This window comes from Eleutherodactylus coqui, chromosome 1, assembly GCF_035609145.1.
Source record: "Eleutherodactylus coqui strain aEleCoq1 chromosome 1, aEleCoq1.hap1, whole genome shotgun sequence".
NCBI lineage: Eukaryota > Metazoa > Chordata > Amphibia > Anura > Eleutherodactylidae > Eleutherodactylus > Eleutherodactylus coqui.
The window spans coordinates 518,358,540-518,378,480 of NC_089837.1; the positions used below are offsets into that span (position 1 = coordinate 518,358,540).

The 19,941-nt window shown below is 42.2% G+C and overlaps 1 protein-coding gene across 1 annotated transcript in view; it reads left to right on the forward strand.

Moving 5' to 3' along the window:
• Nucleotides 1-17,018, forward strand: part of DLG2 (discs large MAGUK scaffold protein 2) — a 469,593-nt gene extending 452,575 nt beyond the window's left edge. Inside the window, exons 19-24 of the mRNA XM_066588133.1 lie at nucleotides 4,184-4,234; nucleotides 7,172-7,273; nucleotides 10,786-10,958; nucleotides 12,237-12,346; nucleotides 14,143-14,234; nucleotides 16,893-17,018. Of these exons, the coding sequence (XP_066444230.1) occupies nucleotides 4,184-4,234; nucleotides 7,172-7,273; nucleotides 10,786-10,958; nucleotides 12,237-12,346; nucleotides 14,143-14,234; nucleotides 16,893-16,999 (635 nt within the window). The 3' untranslated portion in view covers nucleotides 17,000-17,018. The remainder of the gene's footprint in view (nucleotides 1-4,183; nucleotides 4,235-7,171; nucleotides 7,274-10,785; nucleotides 10,959-12,236; nucleotides 12,347-14,142; nucleotides 14,235-16,892) is intronic.
• The last annotated feature ends 2,923 nt before the right edge of the window (nucleotides 17,019-19,941 follow it).

The following is a 19,941-nucleotide window of genomic DNA, read 5'->3' on the forward strand; positions in this document are numbered from 1 at the left end:
GAGACAGCTTGGGCCGCTGCTGACGGTACACCGGCTGATTGCCTGTCATCCTTTCAGCGTGTATGGCCTGAGGAGGAGGAGGAGGAGGAGGAGGATCCTGAAAGTGATCTTCCTAGTGAGGACAGCCATGTGTTGCGTACTGGTACCCTGGCACACATGGCTGACTTCATGTTAGGATGCCTTTCTCGTGACCCTCGCGTTGCACGCATTCTGGCCACGACGGATTACTGGGTGTACACACTGCTCGATCCACGGTATAAGGAGAACCTGCCCACTCTGATTCCCGAAGAGGAAAGGGGTTCGAGAGTGTTGCTATACCACAGGACCCTTGCGGACAAGCTGATGGTAAAATTCCCAGCCGACAGCGCTAGTGGCAGAAGGCGCAGTACCGAGGGCAAGGTAGCAGGGGATGTGCGTAGATCGAGCAGCATGTACATCCCAGGCAGTGCAACAGTCTTTAAGGGCCTGGCCAGCTTTATGGCTCCCCACCAAGACTGTGTCACCGCTCCCCAGTCACGGCTGAGTCGGCGGGAGCACTGTAAAAGGATGGTGAGGGAGTACGTAGCGGATCGCACGACCATCCTTGGTGACGCCTCTGCCCCCTACAACTACTGGGTGTCGAAGCTGGACACGTGGCCTGAACTCGCGCTGTATGCCCTGGAGGTGCTTGCTTGTCCTGCGGCTAGCGTCTTGTCGGAAAGGGTGTTTAGTGCGGCTGGGGGAATCATCACAGATAAGCGTAGCCGCTTGTCAACCGACAGTGCCGACAGGCTAACACTCATCAAGATGAACAAAGGCTGGATTTCCCCAGACTTCTGTTCTCCACCAGCGGACAGCAGCGATACGTAAGCAATACGTAGGCTGCACCCGCGGATGGAAGCTACGTTCTCTCTCACCATCCAAAACGGGGACATTTCTGCTTCATCAATCTGTGTCTACTATTCCTCCTCCTCCTCCTGCTCCTCCTCCTGAAACCTCACGTAATCACGCTGAACGGGCAATTTTTCTTAGGGCCACAAGGCTCACTCAAATAATTTTTCTTAACAATTTTTATAAGTTTCAATGCGCTTAAAAGCGTTGGAACTTTAACTTGAACCAATTTTTCGTTACACTGGGCTGCCTCCAGGCCTAGTTACCACTTAAGCCACATTAACCATTGCTTACATGGAACGAAGACTGCGCTCCCGCTATACTGCTGCTTCAGAATTGTTACTGGGGCCTGTCTTGAGTGCTACTATTGCTTACATGGAACGAAGACTGCGCTCCCGCTATACTGCTGCTTCAGAATTGTTACTGGGGCCTGTCTTGAGTGCTACTATTGCTTACATGGAACGAAGACTGCGCTCCCGCTATACTGCTGCTTCAGAATTGTTACTGGGGCCTGTCTTGAGTGCTACTATTGCTTACATGGAACGAAGACTGCGCTCCCGCTATACTGCTGCTTCAGAATTGTTACTGGGGCCTGTCTTGAGTGCTACTATTGCTTACATGGAACGAAGACTGCGCTCCCGCTATACTGCTGCTTCAGAATTGTTACTGGGGCCTGTCTTGAGTGCTACTATTGCTTACATGGAACGAAGACTGCGCTCCCGCTATACTGCTGCTTCAGAATTGTTACTGGGGCCTGTCTTGAGTGCTACTATTGCTGACATGGAACGGACACGTGGAGAGGACACGTAGTGCCTCAAAAACATCCCCCTCCTCCTCCAACAGGGAAAACATTGTTGGCAAATGCCTTTGCATTGGTTCGTCTGGTGGCAGTCCAAGAATTTCACCTTTACCGACACTACAAGAGAGCCCCCCCACCATCCCCCCGCCACGGCCTACTTAATCCTGGCCACATTCCGAAAACCAACAAAATACAACCGTGCTACTAGGTCCGCAGTCACCACCACATTACCACCAACGCGGTTACTGTTAAGGTGCATATAACCACGGACACGTGGAGAGGACACGTAGTGCCTCAAAAACATCCCCCTCCTCCTCCAACAGGGAAAACATTGTTGGCAAATGCCTTTGCATTGGTTCGTCTGGTGGCAGTCCAAGAATTTCACCTTTACCGACACTACAAGAGAGCCCCCCCACCATCCCCCCGCCACGGCCTACTTAATCCTGGCCACATTCCGAAAACCAACAAAATACAACCGTGCTACTAGGTCCGCAGTCACCACCACATTACCACCAACGCGGTTACTGTTAAGGTGCATATTACCAGTCTGACTGGGGCATGCAGACACCTTGACAGAATGAATAGTGTGTGGCACATAGGTTCCCCATTGCTATGCCCACGTGTGCAGCTCCTGATGGCGGTGGCACAGGATTCTATTTCTCATTGCTTCTGTACAGCATTGTGGGCTATCGCTCCGCCACTTTTAAAGAGGGTCGCTGCCTAGCCGTGCCAACCTCTGCAGTGTGTGCCTGCGGTCCCTCGTCATGGCAGACGCAATTCTAAATAGACATGAGCGTGGTGTGGCATGAGGGCAGCTGAAGGCTGCCCAGGGACACTTTGGTGTGCGCTGTGGGGGGGAGGGGGGGCGGTTGGTCAGCATGTAACCCAGGAGAAGTGTCAGTGGAGTGTCATGCAGGCAGTGATTGTGCTTTGTTGGAGGTAGTGTGGTGCTTAGCAAAGGTATGCCATGCTAATGAGGGCTTTTCAGAAGTAAAAGTTGTTGGGAGGGGGGGCGCCCACTCTTGCCGCTATTGTGGCTTAATAGTGGGACCTGTGAACTTAGGATGCAGCCCAACATGTAGCCCCTCGCCTGCCCTATCCGTTGCTGTGTCGTTCCCATCACTTTCCTGAATTGCCCAGATTTTCACACATGAAAACCTTAGCGAGCATCGGCGAAATACAAAAATGCTCTGGTCGCCCATTGACTTCAATGGGGTTCGTTGTTCGAAACGAACCCTCGAGCATCACGGGAAGTTCGTTACGAATAACGAACACCCGAACATTTTGGTGTTCGCTCATCTCTAGTGATAATGTTTTTTTTTTTTGTTTTTTTTTAAACCAAGCAATCTCTTAACAGCAACACGGTGGCTGCTTAAAGGGGCTGCACCAAGAATCCAAATTATCCCTGCTGATCAGTGGAGGTCTCAGCACTGAGCCCCCTGCCGATCTCAAGAATGGGAATTCCGTGTCCCCCATCTTCCTCACTGCAGGATTACTGCCCTCCTTCTCTGCAGTGAGAAGGGGACTGTAGGGAGTGATGGTCTCACAAATGCGTTAGCGCTCCATTCACTGTCAATTGCACTACCGATATACCTAAGCAGCAAGCACTCGGCTATTTCCATCAGCCCCATTGAAGTAAATGGAGCAGCCCTGTGAATGTGCAACTGCTGCTTCATTTAATCTCTATCCCACTTTTGCAGGGGTGCAGTAACTCTGTAGTGAAGAGGATGAGGGATACGGGATCCTCATTCTCGATATCTCGGGATCAGCAGGTCGGATAGGTGATAAAAGTTGATTTTTGTACAAAGAGGTTGTTTAGAGTTAGAAAAACATGGCTACTCTTCTCCAAACAGAGCACCACCCTTTATTTGTGGGGTTGTGTCTGGTATTGCAGGTCAGTTCCATTGAAGTGAATGGGCTTCAATACCAGACATAACCCACGGACAAGGGTGGCGCTGTGTTTGGAAGAAAGCAGACATTTTTTCTAATTCCGGGCAACCCCTTTAAGAAGCAACATCTACAAAAACGTTAGAAGGTCTGAGGAGCTTTAATGATTTTTTAGTTATTTTTGTACTTATGAGTGAGTCGCTTCCTTGACTTAAGAACTGGTAAGATGTAGAGTAAGACGCCAATTGCCCCCCTCCACTGGAGAGTCGGCTTATACTTTGTGTCCCGCACAACGGGAAGTATTCCTTGATATCTTTCATCAGCTTCCTTTTTGGTCTTGTGTTTCTTATCTCACAATACTAATATCAAAAAGGGATTGTTTCCCGAGGAGGATTCCCGCTGTTCTGTTGATTCATCGGACGGTGAAATATCTCCGCGTGCGATCCATCCCATTATATATTAACAAAGATTCCGGCACCATTGTGTAACAGGATCAATAATTCATCCCTTCATTAATCCGCCCTGCAGGACCCGTCACGTCTCCTCTCTGTCTTCATGTTTTTGCTTCTTATTCTCTGTGTTTTATGGTTAACGGCATTTGGTATTTTTTTTATCTGTCTTTAACAGGAGGACAAGAGGACTGTATCCTGACATATGAGCCCGTTACCAGGCAGGAGAGTAAGTTTCCCATTTGTCCATCTACATAAAGATATATGTTAAGATATACAAAATTGATTGGCTTTGCAGAAAGGAGGCAGCTAATTGGCATTGAGGAACACAATGAACATCCTTTCTATATATTTACTATAACCAATACTTTTAATCAAACAGGGCTCCATCCATACTGCTGTTGGGGGCTCTATTTCATCACGTTTGATATCCAGAATAGCATGGCATGCATCGCTTTTCTTGCCATCAAAATGGCGGCCATGACAACAAAACTGGCCGGCACATGGTCGTCATCCGTGTACTGTCTGATGTCTTTGGCACCAGATTTTCGCCCAGCCAACATAGGCATGCCCATGCGAATGATCCCTAAGCTCCGGTCCTTGATCAATCCAGAATTCTTACCATTCAACAATTGAATGTCCAAAGCCACCGGCCTAATGCCATTGCTTCCATGTTTACCAATGTCTGCTCCGTAATCTGGTCCCCTGCCAATCACTAGACACCCCCCACTATATTAGACATCCTCCCTTCATGAAGGATGCCTAAGCAATCAATCTCATTAGCTATGAAATCCCCCGTTAGTTGTATATTCTGGATTTGAATTCTGCTTGACTCCTGACTAGTGTTGATCGAACCCAAACGAACGAACCATGTTTAGGGTCAAACGTTGCTAAAAGTTGGGTTCCACACCTCCGGCAATTTGTCTCTAACCCGTTAAACTTCGTTTTTTTTCTGTCATTCTCCTTTTTTTTAAGAAAAACAAATAGGAAGAAAAAAAAAGAAGGAAAAAGATTAAGAAAAAATAATCCTTTTCTTCTTTCCAGTTTCTTATTTTTCTTTTTTCTACTTTTTCTAACTTTTTCTTTGGTTCTTTCTTATTTTCTTCATGAATGTTGTCTTAAAAACATTTCAAAAGTGCTTAGATACACTCCCAGGTGACCTAAGAGTGTGAAACGGGGCTTTTATGGCTCTTAGATAATGTTATACACCAGTTTTAGGTGTATTGGCGGAATTCCGGTTTGGTTCGAACTAATTTGGACTAAACCAAACTTTTTTCCAAAATTGAGAGTACAAGCTTTTGAAAATTTCACTACTCTTGACTATTCTGGCGTCTGCTCTGTTTAATGGACCTCGTTATTACTTACTGCCTGCACTGAGTTTCTGTCTGGACTTCCTTACTACTAGTCTACTGCCAGCCCTGACCTCTGTTAGTACATACCATTAGGTATCACACCTCGGCCCAGTGCAGCATCAGCAGCCACACAACCAGGACTATCTGAACAAGTAACGGCTTGAGGACCCCACAGCAAAAAACATGTCCTTCTTGGAGGGGTCAAAGGTGAAAACTGGAGTTCCCTAAGTGCTGCCTTCTCAAATAGCCTAAAGTCAAACTGGTTTGTGACAATGCAGATCCACATCCGTCTGCTGACATCCGTATTACGCTATTTTATGGCAAATAAAAGGTGACTCATTTTTGAAGATGATGACTAGAGATGAGCGAGCACGCTAGGTTAATAACCCTTTCCAAATCCACTGTCTGATGTCTAAAGACATTCTCATTTAAGGCTGTACAGCTCTAATGTCGGAAGACATCCGGAAGGGTATTCTTACTGTATATTAATTGCCGCTCTGTTGTTGGGGGCCTCTCGAGCATATCCCACACCACAGTACTGGCTCTAGCCAGCAGATGGCGCCATTGTATAATGGCAGAAAGAGAAAGACCCCTAGGAAACCTTGCATCCAAAATTGGATTGCAAAAGGTTAAGGCAGTTACTCTAGCGAGCATCGCTCTTCTCGAGCAACTGCATACTCGTCCAAGAAAATCGGAGGGGGGGCGGAGGGTTGCGGGAGGAGGGGAAGAGAGCGTGCTCGCTCATCTCTAATGATGGCGTTATTTCCTGAAAGAGGAACCTAAACAAGGTCCATCAGTCACACACAACATCATTAAAAGTAAGCCTGGAAGCTTACACTTTTATATATATATTTATTTACAGATTTTTAACTTGTGCAATTAATTATTTATTTATTCAATCCTCCTAAATATTTATTACATATATTTTTTAGTAATTCATATTTTCTGCCATCTTCTGTACATATATACATTTACATTCTTATTTTATACAGCTTTGCTTTTTATTGACGTATGTGTTATATCTATATATATTTCCAATATACTGTTTTTTTCTGTTTGGGGTCTCTCTTTTCAGTTCCCACAGTTTAATCCGTTGATATTTTATATCTTTTACCCACGCTTCTGTGTTTTTAGCTCCTATAGTTTACCTTTTATGCTATATACATTTGTGACCGGTTGTTGTCCGTCTGTCTTTTATATTGTTGAGTATAATGTTCCCAGTAAACCTGCTTCTATTTCACCGTGTTATTATTTGCTATTTATCCTTTTTGTCACACTAATTAATTAATTTCTTCTGGCGGCGGTCGGTGTTGTGATCCTCTGTCTCAGTTATAGCAGTACACTGCTAGTATAATTGATTTATCTTCCCTGCTCATGGGTTTTCTATATGTTTTTCAAATCCCTTTAATCCCTTGGTAATTACATTGTCTCTCGATTCCTAAGAGACTTGCTGTGTATACGGGGGTGAGTCCTAGTGGCGCGCCCACCACCGGCGTTCTATGGATTAGTTGCAGCTCTTTCGGTCTACATAGTATCTGTGTATAGTGTGGCTAGATGAAGGTATCATTCCGATGCCAAAATGTGGAAACCATTTACCTGTCTTCAATAAAGGTTCTTGATTGAAGCTCCCGCTTCTCTGCCTGATGGGAGCGCCGACGATCCTCCTGCTCTCCTGCATATATAATAATGACTTTGTCTTGGGAATTAAGGGTTTTGATAGACAAACCTCAGTGAAATCTTGATACTGACCTCTTGAATACACAATGTAGTGTACATATCAAAGGAAATATTAAAGTGATGTCATCTCTCTGCAGTTAATTACACCCGGCCGGTCATTATTCTTGGTCCCATGAAAGACCGGATCAATGACGACTTGATATCAGAGTTCCCTGATAAGTTTGGATCATGTGTTCCTCGTAAGTATAACATGCTATTGTATTCTATCATATGCTAAGCAATGTCTGAAGACGCTATGCTGTATAATGATGAGCTATTCAACATCATTTTTTGGTCAAAAACTCACTGATTTATGTAAAAATATATTAAGATATGAATCAGCACTGAATTTAGGACCTTTTTAGATAAAAAAAAAAAGGGGTTGAACGTGGACATTCACGCTTATTAAGTAAGGCTACGTCCCAAAGGGAACAACTGGCAGAGGGCAGGTTTGCTTATAATGGCATCTTATACTGGCTCCAACCCATAGCTAACGCTTTCTCCGTTGGTTGTGATACAGTCCAGCCATAATGCCCAAAGCTATTGATGACGTATAAACCAATCCAACAGGTTGGTTGTTCCACCACAGTTATACTACTGAATGTTTTGTTGTAGGGACACTATCAGGTAATTGTGGAGCATTAGTGTGTAAGACTATGCTCAGACCGAACAGTCATTTTTGTGGGGCGAGTCCACTGTGACATGATAGTCATGGGCAGTTACAGTTTAAGTGACTTTGGACATTAGTTATTGCTTAAACTCAATAGCACCAGCGCCTCCGTTGATGGTGGAAGGAATGCACATCAGCATTCATCAGCGATGCATCATTTACCATATTGGGGTCTATAGGGATATTCTTGACAACATAAGTACAGCTGTAGACCATGGAATCAAAAAATAGGGAAACGTTTGAGTGAAATTCCAACACAAGCGTGAACAGGACCTTACGTATGCAAGACTTAAGGAATATGTCTTAGAGTACGTCAGGCTAAAACAAGCTCAGAGAAGTTCATTTACAGTACCCACATAGGCATCAGTTGACAGGTGCATAAAAGCGTGCACCAACTAAGCTACAGTTGTGATTAAAATGATTCACCCCTATTGCAAATGAGATTTATTTGCCAAATTTACCATCTTTCAGCTGTTTGCAAAAAAAATTAAACAATAGCAATTTAAATCACTCAACACAACTGATAAAGTATATTTGTTATATTTGTTCCAAATTCAACGCAAAATGCCACTTTTAATTATTACTGGAGTCTCATAATTCAATCCCTTGAATAGACTCCCTCATAAGACACACATATGCAAATCAGGTGTTGTCTCAAGCACATCTGATGCAACTAATCGAGAGCTTAATTAGTTGCACCAGGTGTGCTTGAGTTAAAACACATCAATTACCTGGACTGGCTAGGGCTTTGTTGGCTGTGATGTTTGATTGCAGGTTAGAAGTGGTCCAAAAATTTAAGAAAAGAGATCATTGCCTTGTAGAAAGTATAGTTTCCAAAGGTTAAGGAACTCTGATTACGCTACTTGGACGTGGTAGAAAAAGGAAGCTTCAACGGATTCCTGAGGAGGTGGGTGGTCATAAACTCACAAGTGATTGCCAAAGTCCTGCAACAAGATTTGTTAGCACTGAGGTGTCTGTTTGCATGGTAAGGCTCATACTAAACACTGAAGGTCTTTGTGCCAGAACTACAAGGCGTACACCTCTACTGACTAAAAAGCACCAGAAAATGAATCTCCAATATGCTCAAAATAAAGAAATAAGCCACAGAAGTTTGGGGATTCTGTTCTGTGGAGTATTGAAACAACACTAAAACTTTTCAGATCAGTGGTATGTTTGGAGGAGGAAGAATGAAGCGTACACTCAAAAGAACATTATGCCTACAGTGACACATGGCGGTGCTTGGTAATGCTTTGGGGCCACTTTGCTTCCTCTGGTACTGGAAACCTGCAGTGTGTGGATGACAAAATGGGTTCAATCAAGTATCAGGAAATCCTAGTAGAAAACATCATGCCTTCTGTGAGGAAGCTGAAGCTTGGATATCATTGGACCTTCCAACGGGACAATGCTCCTAAGCATGCCTCAAAGTACACCAAGGCTTGGTTTCAGAAGAAGTCCTTGAAGTTCCTAGAGTGGTTATCACTGTCACCTGACTTGAACCCCATAAATAATCCTTGGTGGGATAGGAAGAAGATGGTTGCAGTATAGAAACTCAAGAATATTAGTGACCTGGAGGCCATTGCTCATGAGGAACGGCTTAAGATTCCTCAGGAACCCTGTCAGAAGCTGCTGTCTGGCTGTGCATCACATTTGCAGCAGGTCATAACAGCGAAATGTGAATAATTTTGCAGGGGTCATTAAAAGTGGCATTTTATGATGAGTTTAGAGAAACCACTTGTTGTATTAGTTATGTTGAGTGTGTTGAGCTATTTACATTGTTCTTATTAGGCCTTAGTCATCCAGGCGTTTTTTTGTGCGATTTGCGCATGCGCATGCGTCCGGCGATTTTTTAAAACCATTGCTTTGCAATGGTATCGGACACATGAGCGCTTTTTATGCGCTCGTCCGATAAATTATAGAACAGAAATCGCAGATCGCACCTATCTGCGATTCCTGTTCTCTTCTCTATATGCGCTCAATGGGGCCGGCGGCAGCAGCGCCAACCCCATTGAGAACATATAGAAGACAAATCATTCTTCTCTGCCACAGCTGTAACAGCTGTGGCAGAGAAGAACGATGTTTGCCCATTGAATTCAATGGAGCCGGCAATACAGCCGGCTCCATTGAAAGCAATGGGCTGCCGGACAGCGCTGGATGAATTGTCGGGAAGGGGTTAAATATATAAGCCCTTCCCTGCAATTCATCCAGAAAAGTATTAAAATAAAAAATATATATATACTTACCTTGTCCCGGCAGCCGGAGTTCAGCGCGGCCGGACTGCAGTGGGTGTGAAGGGGGTGTGAGTCAGACCTGCCCCCTGATTGGCTCAGCGCTGAGCCAATCAGAGGCAGGTCTCACTCACACCCATTCACACAGCTGCCGGGACAAGGTGAGTATATATATATTTTTTATTTTAACACATTTCTGGATGAATTGCAGGGAAGGGCTTATATATTTAAGCCCTTCCCGACAATTCATCCCACACTCGCCCGCAGCGCATTGCTTTCAATGGAGCCGGCTGTATTGCCAGCTCCATTGAATGCAATGCGCTGGACAGCTCCGGCCCGTTTCTAATGAAACGCGGCTAGGAGCAGATTTTCGGGCGATTTTCGGGCACCGGTCACGCGATTTGCGGATGCGCATCAGTCATGCGATCCGCAAATCGCGCAAGAAAACGCCCGTCTGACTAAGGCCTTATATTGTTTTTTGCAAAGAGCTGACAGTTTGTAAATTTTGCAAAGAAACCTAATGTTGGGGTTGAATACTTTTCATTACAACTTTATGTGGGCGGTTTCTACAAAATGTTTTAGTTTTAACAAATTTTGAAAACATGCGGTAGAGAAACAGACCCCATAATGGCTTGAGATTGTTGGAGGGGTTGGGCTTAGCCAAAATAGCATTGCTTGGGAAGTCTCCTATTACTGATGTGGAAGGGAGGATTGTTCCTACTGGAGACACAGTGGAATCAAAATGGATGTATCCAAGGACATGTAAAAATGTTTTGTGATGTGGTGTTTTTTTAACCCTTGCCTGACCCGCATATAGATACAACTAGACCAAAGAGAGACTACGAGGTGGACGGAAGAGATTACCACTTTGTCATATCTCGGGAGCAGATGGAAAAAGATATTCAAGAGCACAAATTCATAGAGGCTGGGCAATACAATGAGAATTTATATGGAACTAGCGTACAATCTGTCAAGTTTGTGGCAGAAAGAGTAAGTTTATTTTATTTAAGGTGTTTTTTTTAAGTTTACTAATCTAATCACATGTTAATGTTTAGAATATTTAGAGAGGGTTCCAGGGTTATAGCAATAGGTCCATATGGGGTCAAAATCATTTATAATATTTCCTTCCAGTCATTCCGAATCCCTGCCGGTCTCCGGTCTTCTCCTATTTACAAGTACCCATGATGATGTTACATCCACATTGATGTCACGTGACAAGGGGGTCAATGCTAACACATTATGGCAACATGTTATTCAGCAATTTGGCTCTACAATCGTGTGATGCCATATTGTCACATCCACTTGTAAACAGAGAAGAGCAGCGACTGGCAGGGAATGGCAATGGAAGACAGTTTTAAGCTAAGTGGAGGCCGATCATGATAACCTGTGAAACTCCATCAGTATTTACAATGAGTGTCCACTCTGAGGGACTTTCAGTGAGGCCTGGTCATCAGTGCTAGACTAGCCGGGGATGGGATTTCACTGCCAACTCTGTAGGGTTTTCTTATGCAGCGTTGTGGAGAGTATACTGAGAATGGCCTGATAGACTAAAAACATCAGCGAAAAGGGATCCTGTGGATGGAAAAAAATTGTTGAAAGGGATCAGAGGAGGATGTTAGGAATCAATCTGACCAACGGGCACAGTCAAGGAAATTACAGCTGAATACACTAATGCTCCAAATAACATCTCCACATGCACAACTCGCTGATCCTGAGCAGATGACTAGTTCCAGCCACAGAGATACCACAAGACCAAAGAGAGACTACAAGGTGGACGGAAGAGATTACCACTTTGTCATATCTTGGGAGCAGATGGAAAAAGATTCAAGAGCGCAACAGCAGATGACCATTTCCGGCTCCATCGAGAAACAAAAGACGAGATTTCAGTGGGCAAAATAGTCAAAAATGATATCACTGAGCAGTGGAAAAACATCTCCTGGTCAGATGAATCCAGAATTCTGTTGCTCAATGCTGATGGGAGGTCAGAATCTGGCGCAAGCCGCATGAATCAATGAACCCTTCATGTCAGCTGATAATCCCAGTACCCCCATCTAATTTAGGGCAACAAGAAGCTTCCTATACACGGAGCCAGTATTCCTGCAGAATCCTATGGTTCTAAAGACAAAACTAGGTCCAACATATTACTAGATGAGGATCTCAAATAAAGTGGCCAGTCATTTTATGTTTATCTTACTTTTTAATGTAAATGAACTGTTCGATGTTTCTTGTTTCATGCTTGACCTTATATCATCCCCTTCCCTCTTACAGGGAAAGCACTGCATTCTAGACGTATCGGGAAACGCTATCAAGCGACTACAAGTAGCACAACTTTATCCTATAGCGATTTTCATAAAACCCAAATCTGTGGAGTCTTTAATGTAAGTACATTTTTATAGCTAAAGATTGAGGGGAAGATTTGGAATTTCCTGGTAGATTTGTTAGCTCTAGGGTGGAGTTTAACTTGCTCATGGCTGGAGCCTCATTTGTTCTATGTGTACTATTTAAACCTTTGTCACTTAAACCCTATTGTCAACTATGGTCTCATCACACTCACTTACTAACACGAATGCCCCTCCACATTCCATAATATGCAGATTACCTTAACAATATTCTCTTAACCCCTTGAGTGGCAGGTTTCCTACCACCCTGTCGTGCCCACCAGGGCAGTTTTTTTAAAATGGTCTAATCATTGAATTTCAACTAATTTTGCAGTTGCGTCTCAAGAGCCATAACTTTTTCATTTTTCCATTGACACGGCCATGTGAGGGCTTGTTTTTTGCGGGACAAGTTGTGATTTTTTAAACAGGGGGGAGGAAAAAAATAAATGGGGAAAAAAGAAAAAAAGGGGCCATGTCATTAAGGGGTTAAATAATGCATTAACTTCCTTCTCTGGGTCATTACGACGCATGGATACCACATGTGTGATTTGTATTTTTGATTTTTTTACAAAGTAAAGGGAGACAAGTGTTTTTATAATTTTTTTTTATAATTTTTAATTTTTTTTTTTTTTGTCCCTTTAGGGGACTTCCACAGGGACCCATCAGGACCCCTGATCACATTCCGGGGTCCGATGGTGACAGCCCTTTACATGCTGCAGTGACAACCCTTTACATGCTGCAGTCACATAGACTGCAGCATGTAAAGGGTTAACACAGCAGAGATGGGAGGTTTTCTCTGATCTCTGCTGTAAGAGCTGGTACCTAGCTGTCCTCTGACAGCTAACAACCAGCTCTCCCTGCCACAGAGACCATCGGCTTGCTTCTGACAAGCCGATGGTCTCTATGGCAACCTGTAAACAAAGCAGGAGGTTGCAGACATATCGGCAATATCTTCTGCTGGTTTTTCAAAGCCCTTGCTTTGTTCTCTGTGGGTCTGTGCAGGCAGAGCACACTGTCACAGCTTGTGGCATTGTGCTCTGCAGCTCCCATAGTGATACATAGCCCGGAAATCTTCCGGGCTATGTCGCTATGAGCAGTGGAGCTCGTCCCGGAAAATTTCCGGGCGTGCCACTCAAGGGGTTAAAAGGATTTGTATTGTATCACCAATATCACAAGCAATCAGTCAGAAAACAACCTACTGACTTTGATGGAGATTAGAGATGAGCGAGCACCCAAATGCTCGGGTCTGCGATATTCGAGTCGACCTTTTTGTAAAATTCGAGAGCTCTACTCGAGTAACGAACCCCATTGACTACAATGGGAAACTCGAGCATTTTTGTATGTGGGACGCCGGGTCCCGAGCTTTTTTTTTTTTTCCTCTCCCTTTCCCTTTCCCTCTCTCTCTCCTTCTCCTTCTCTCTCTCTCTCTCTCCCCTGCCTGCCAGACAAAAAATGTGCCAATGACGCGTGCTGCGTCATGGTGGGGAGGGGCCAAAATAGGCACGTCACAGCAGGGAGGAGCCAAAACTGGCGTGGGGTTGAACACAGCTTGATGCTCGTTCGAGTAACGCACACCATCGAGTACGCTAAAACTCGAACAAGCATCAAGCTCGGCAGAGTATGTTCGCTCACCCCTAGTTGCCACTATGCAAATAACAAGTTTTTTATTTATTTTTTTCAGTTTTAACATTGATTTGAAACTTCACTTAAACAATAGGTTGTCTTCCTCTAATTTACACATGATTTACATATAATGATTAAAAAAAGCTTAATTGCTATCTGTTTATTTTAAACAGGGAAATCAGTAAGCGTCTTACAGAAGAACAAGCTAGGAAAACCTACGATCGAGCACTGAAATTAGAACAGGAATTTGGAGAGTTTTTTACAGGTGACTGCCTAAGTGCTTCTTATTTTATGGAAACCCCTCCTCATGTTTTTGTAGTCATGTTTTTTTGCTGCTGTTGGCATCACTGGGGGCTGATTTGTATGCGGCTCTTGCTCAAGTCAAGAGGTCGCTAGTGGTGACAACAGGCAAGCCAAAAATGTCTTAGGGTAACTGCATTCTACAAAGGTGGGAGGGCTTAAAAAGAAATGAATTCTTGTACTAAAGAGTTGAAACTTGTTGCTCAATCAGGTATATTATGTAATCACTGCAAATTATTTATGAAATCTCTGAAATTCAAAAGCTTTAACCTTTTTTGAAGATCAGAGATTTTTCTGTTTTTCACTTTCATTTTTTTGACTCCGCCTTCTAAGAATCAAAGCTTCTGTATTTTTGTATTGACTAGCTGTATATATAAGGGCTTGTTCTTTGCGGAGTGAGTTGTATTTTTAAGGGTATTGTTTAATGTACCATACAATGTATTGAAAAACTTAAAATTTTGCAAAAAATTTCTAAGTGGGCTCAAATTGAAAAAAAAACCCACACAATTTGTTCAAGAGGTTTTGTTTCTACAGCGATCATGGTGCAGTAAAAATGTGATTGTAACCTTAGTCTATGAGTCAATACAATTTCAGCGATACCAAATTTATACAGCTTTTACGTGTTGTACCGGTTGAAAAAACTATTTATTTTTTCAATTAGTGGAGTGATATGTGAACTTGCATGCCGAGCTGTAATTTGTGTTAGTATCATTTTAGAGTTCATTCAACTTTTTGATTGCTTATTTTTCAAATTTTTCTACAAGACTTTATGGCCAAAAGTGAACAATTATGACTTTGTGTGTTTTTTTTCTGACCTTTTTCAACATGCAGGATAAATAATGTTTTATTTCAATAGATCGGATCTTTTCAGAAGCAGTAATAACAATTATATTATCCTTTTTATTGTGTTGATTTTTTATCTTTACACTGGGAAAAGGATTTTTCTAACTTTTAATACGTTAATTTAAATACTTTAAAAAATTCAAGCAAACTCATCTTCTGGTCGCTTGTACAATATATTACAATACCTCTGTATTGCAGTGTGTTGTACTTTTAATGTCAGGCTATTACACCATGCGACACGCAAGGCTTAATAGGGACAAAACATTTGGCAGTCCTGGGAGCCTTCAGTAGGCAGCCATGGCAACTGGACAACAATCCACAATCTTCCTGTGGAGGCCTGACTGGCAGACAGAGGGAGCGTTCTCCCTCTGTCCATCCCTCTAAATGCCAACTTGAGAATCTAAATAGTTAAACAGCAGAGATCAGAATTGTATTTGTTCCCAGCCACTGCGGGCAGGTGTCAGCTGTTTTTTACAAACAGCATCTGCCACGTATGGATCGGGTTAGGCTCCTGAGCCTGTTCTATACAAACCCCACACTGGACGTAAATTAACATCAGATTGATTACACAAAAGGGTTAAAGATTAGCTGCACCCAGATTCCACATCCACACTACAGAAGGAGTTGGTGCAGATTACGCACCAAATCCCCATCCCACAATAGGAGACATATACAAACTGATGATGATTGGACGGACTTTTGGTCATAGGAGAAATTGAGATAAAATTCCACCCACAAATTTAAAACTAAGCTTAGATGAGCCAATCAGAAATCTGAGCTGCGGAGTTTCATAAGAATGTTTCTTTTTCTTACAGAGATATTGACATTTTTCGGTTTAGCTGTGATGGTCATTTTGTAGGAAGTGGAAACTTTCTCACAACTAAATTAGCGTCTCAGGAACCAGTGGCAAAATGAGATACGGTCTTTGGTACCTAAGAAGGGATTTCTAAACTAGCAAAGGACATAAATGATCTTCTGAAAAGTTTGGTTCAGCTGGTTCACCAAATTTTTTAAAAAGTGGGAAGACAAGAAAGAAGAACGGTGGCTCAGCGGTTAACGCTGTTGCCCTTAGCACTGGGGTCCTAGGTTCTGACCAAGGACAACGTCTGCATGGAGCTTGTATATTCCCTTTGTGTTTGTGTGGGTTTCTTCCTCATAATAATCACCTCTATTTATATAATGCATACATTTATTGAGGAAGAAGCAGCATGGTGGCTCAGTGGTTACACTGTTGCCTTGCAAGAACTGACCAAGAACATCTGCATGGAGTTAAATAAAGTTGATTATTATAATAAAAACAGAGAGAACATACAAACTCCATGTGGATGTTGTCAGATTTGACCCTTGGACCCCAGCCCTGCAAGGTAACAGTGCTAACTGCTGAGCCACAGGAGACGAGGAGGAACCCTGACGACTACAACGTTTAGCTGGGACAAACTGCCTTAGGTTTGCCGAGAACTGAACTTTTAGCGAAGTTTGACCCTAAACAGGGTTCGACTGTTTTGGTTCACTCAACGCTAAGTGACAATCAATATGGCTGCACTTCCTGTTGTAACATTTACAAACATGGCTGCTATTACTAAATAGAAAAATGGCAACATCTCTGTAAGTGAATAAAACAGCATTATTAAACTGCGCTAACTTCTGCTTTACTAATAGATGGATGATTCTATGGTTTGGGTTGAAGCTTTCGGTAAATTGTTGTAGATTGTCGTCTGCGCAAAACAAGTTTGTCCCCAAATAACTTTGTCTTTAAATATTGTTGTGCTCATTTTTGCAGCAATCGTTCAAGGCGACACTTTGGATGACATTTATAACTCGTGCAAACTGGTAATTGAGGAACAATCTGGACCCTTCATCTGGGTTCCTTCGAAGGAGAAGTTATAATTTAGCAACTAATATTAAATCAAGACAAGAACTTAGAAGAATTCCCTCTTTTGTTGATCTGATTTTTTTTTTAAGATGTTTCGATGTAAATTATCTTCTTCAGCTCCGTGAATTTTCAATGAATGTAGAGCAGAAGGCCTAGGACAGAGTTCTTCAAAAACAACCAATGACTGTTACATTGTTCATGGGACCACCAATGCATGGACAGTAAGTAGATGCTGATCCCTGTATCACTGATGGAATTACTCATATAGAAGAAGCTTCATGCCCAAGATCATTTACATTTGCACCTACGCCTTCAGACCTCCATCATATGCTCCTGGCATGGAACGCAAGTGGACAAAATATTCAACTCGCTAGGCCTGATGTGTCGATCGCTCTAGTGAAAAATCGGAATTCAGCTTCTCAAGCTTCTTCTTACTCATTAATTTAATTTCTAGACAAAAAAAATTGGGGCAAAAATAAAAATAAAAAACTGAAGATTTTTCTGCTGAGATTCAGTACATTTTAAACAACTGCACCCTTAAAAAAGTTTTTACGGGAAAAAAAAAAAGAAAGGATAGCATGTTCAATATAACATATATCACGAAATATGTCGTCATCGTTCTGTTCAATGTTGGACCTTGTTAACTCCAGTTTTTTATTCTGTTAAGTGTTTATGTCTTTTTTTTAAGATACGACCACTTTCTATAGTGGTCGAAGGAAAAATGTGAAAAACTTTTCAAAAAGTTTTAGGTTTTTTTTAATTTGTTTTTAGGAATATTCTTTTTAGATTTTATTTTTCTTTTTGACACTTGACAAAACCTGTTTCTGGATGACTTGTGTGTCATTAGTGTGAAAAAACTTATGTATAAAACAATATAGAATATTTAAAGCGGGTGAGAAAGACAGATTTTTTTTTTAATGAATCAGTATAAAAGCTGAATGGACGAGAAGTTAGAACTGCTTGTTGTAGATTTTCATAAGCAAATAAATATTTATTTATATGTTTTATAATCAAGGGATGCAAACAGGAAGCTATAGGGGGTGCGAAGGTGTAGCGCTCGCACTCGGGCCCTGGTGTCAGAGAAGGCACAAAGGTCCTTTATGCCACATATGAAGACAACAGTATTAAATGGAACAGGTGAGGGGCTCTGCTCTGTTACAGATTTTGCATCGGCCCCCCTGGAGCTTCGAGATATGCTTTTTTTATAACAATGGAAAAAAGTAGATGAGATCAATGTGTGAGTGGTGTGTATTATTATTTATGTACTTTTTTTTTGTTTTCCGGGTTGTTGTTTTTTTTACTTAAAAAAATATATATTGTAAATATAGATTTATGGAAAGAAATCCCTTTATCTACTAATAGGTTTACTATATTCATTCAGAATTCTTTGTGGCACCTTCACTGCAATTACATATGTGGAAAAATATTTTTGTTTGACTCGCTAATATTAAAAAGTAGAGATGAGTGAGTATACTCGCTAAGGCGCATTACTCGAGGGAGTAGTGCCTTAGCCGAGTATCTCCCCGCTTGTCTCTAAAGATTCGGGGGCCGGCGCCGGTGACAGGTGAGTTGAAGCGCAGTGCAGAGGGGAGTGGGGGGGGGAGAGAGAGAGAAATCTCCCCTCCGTCCCTCCCCGCCCTCTCCCGCCGCTCCCCGCCCCCCTGCAGGCCCCCGAATCTTTAGAGACGAGCGGGGAGATACTCGGCTAAGGCACTACTCGCTCGAGTAATGTGCCTTAGCGAGTATACTCGCTCATCTCTATTAAAAAGGGGTTGTATAGAGTTGGAAAATGTGGCTTCTTTCTTCCAAAAGCAGTGCTATATCAGTTCACGGGTCGTGAAAGCAGCCATGCTCTTCTAGTTCTAGACAACCTCCTTAAGCTTTCCAGTCAGACAAACATTATGTTTGCTTAGTTCTAAAAATAATCAGAATTTTTCTTCCTATGGAAAACCTTCTAATGTCCAATGAAATGTTTTGTTAAATGTTCTGATAGTAATTCTAAGAGTTTCTTCATACCGCAGCCGGACTTGTTTCTTGGGTTTTCATATTCCTGCTCCATTAAGGGAGCAGGAGAATAGAGCCCTTCCCTGAATTGATCCGTCATGTGATGGAGTTGGACAGCATCAAACAGATCTCATTGACTGCAATGCGATTGGTCCAACTTTCGTTACGCCCTCCTGCGTTTTACCAGAAGAAATAGTGCAGCATGCTGTAATAAGTTTAAGGCATTTTAGTGGAATGTGTGATGGAAACTCCGAACAGAACCTTTTTTCCATTGTTCAGCTCCTGTGATGGTGCCAAACAATGGAAAATTTAGCAGATACGTGAATAAGGCATAAGACGTGACTGTGAGAGCACACTACACAGGCTTTATTTGTAGTCTGTACCATGGACACACTTCGCCTTTATCGGAGCTGTATACACAAAATGGTAGGAGATTTTGAATCAAGATTATTTGTAAAGTTGCTTCATACTTTCTTTAAGATCCTTTGGAGCCGTAAAGAATAATTGGCTGCATAAGTGTGTGTAATCTTCAAGAACATAGAAGTTTTTATAGGATAACATTATTATTATTACATTATTTTTAGAATATAATTAATTGCCCTAAAATAACTTTTTTTAACCTCATTTTTGAGTTTAGGATATATTTAACATTTAGCTTTACCCTAAGATATCACCTATTCATTCATGTTTTGCAGTGAAGGCCTAAAATAAAATTCCGAGTTTCTAAATGACCAAATTTAAGTTTTCTTATACAGAAGCTATATGTATTTTTAATTATCTATATTAATGTATTTATTTAATAATTTATTTGTTTTAATGTATTTATTATTGTATTTTTCTTACCCCGGGGCCAGAAATTGTGAACTGAAATAATTATCTGCCACCTACCGGTTCACATGACATAAATATCATTCTGAAGTCTATGACTGGTTACAAGAGTAAATGTGCAAAA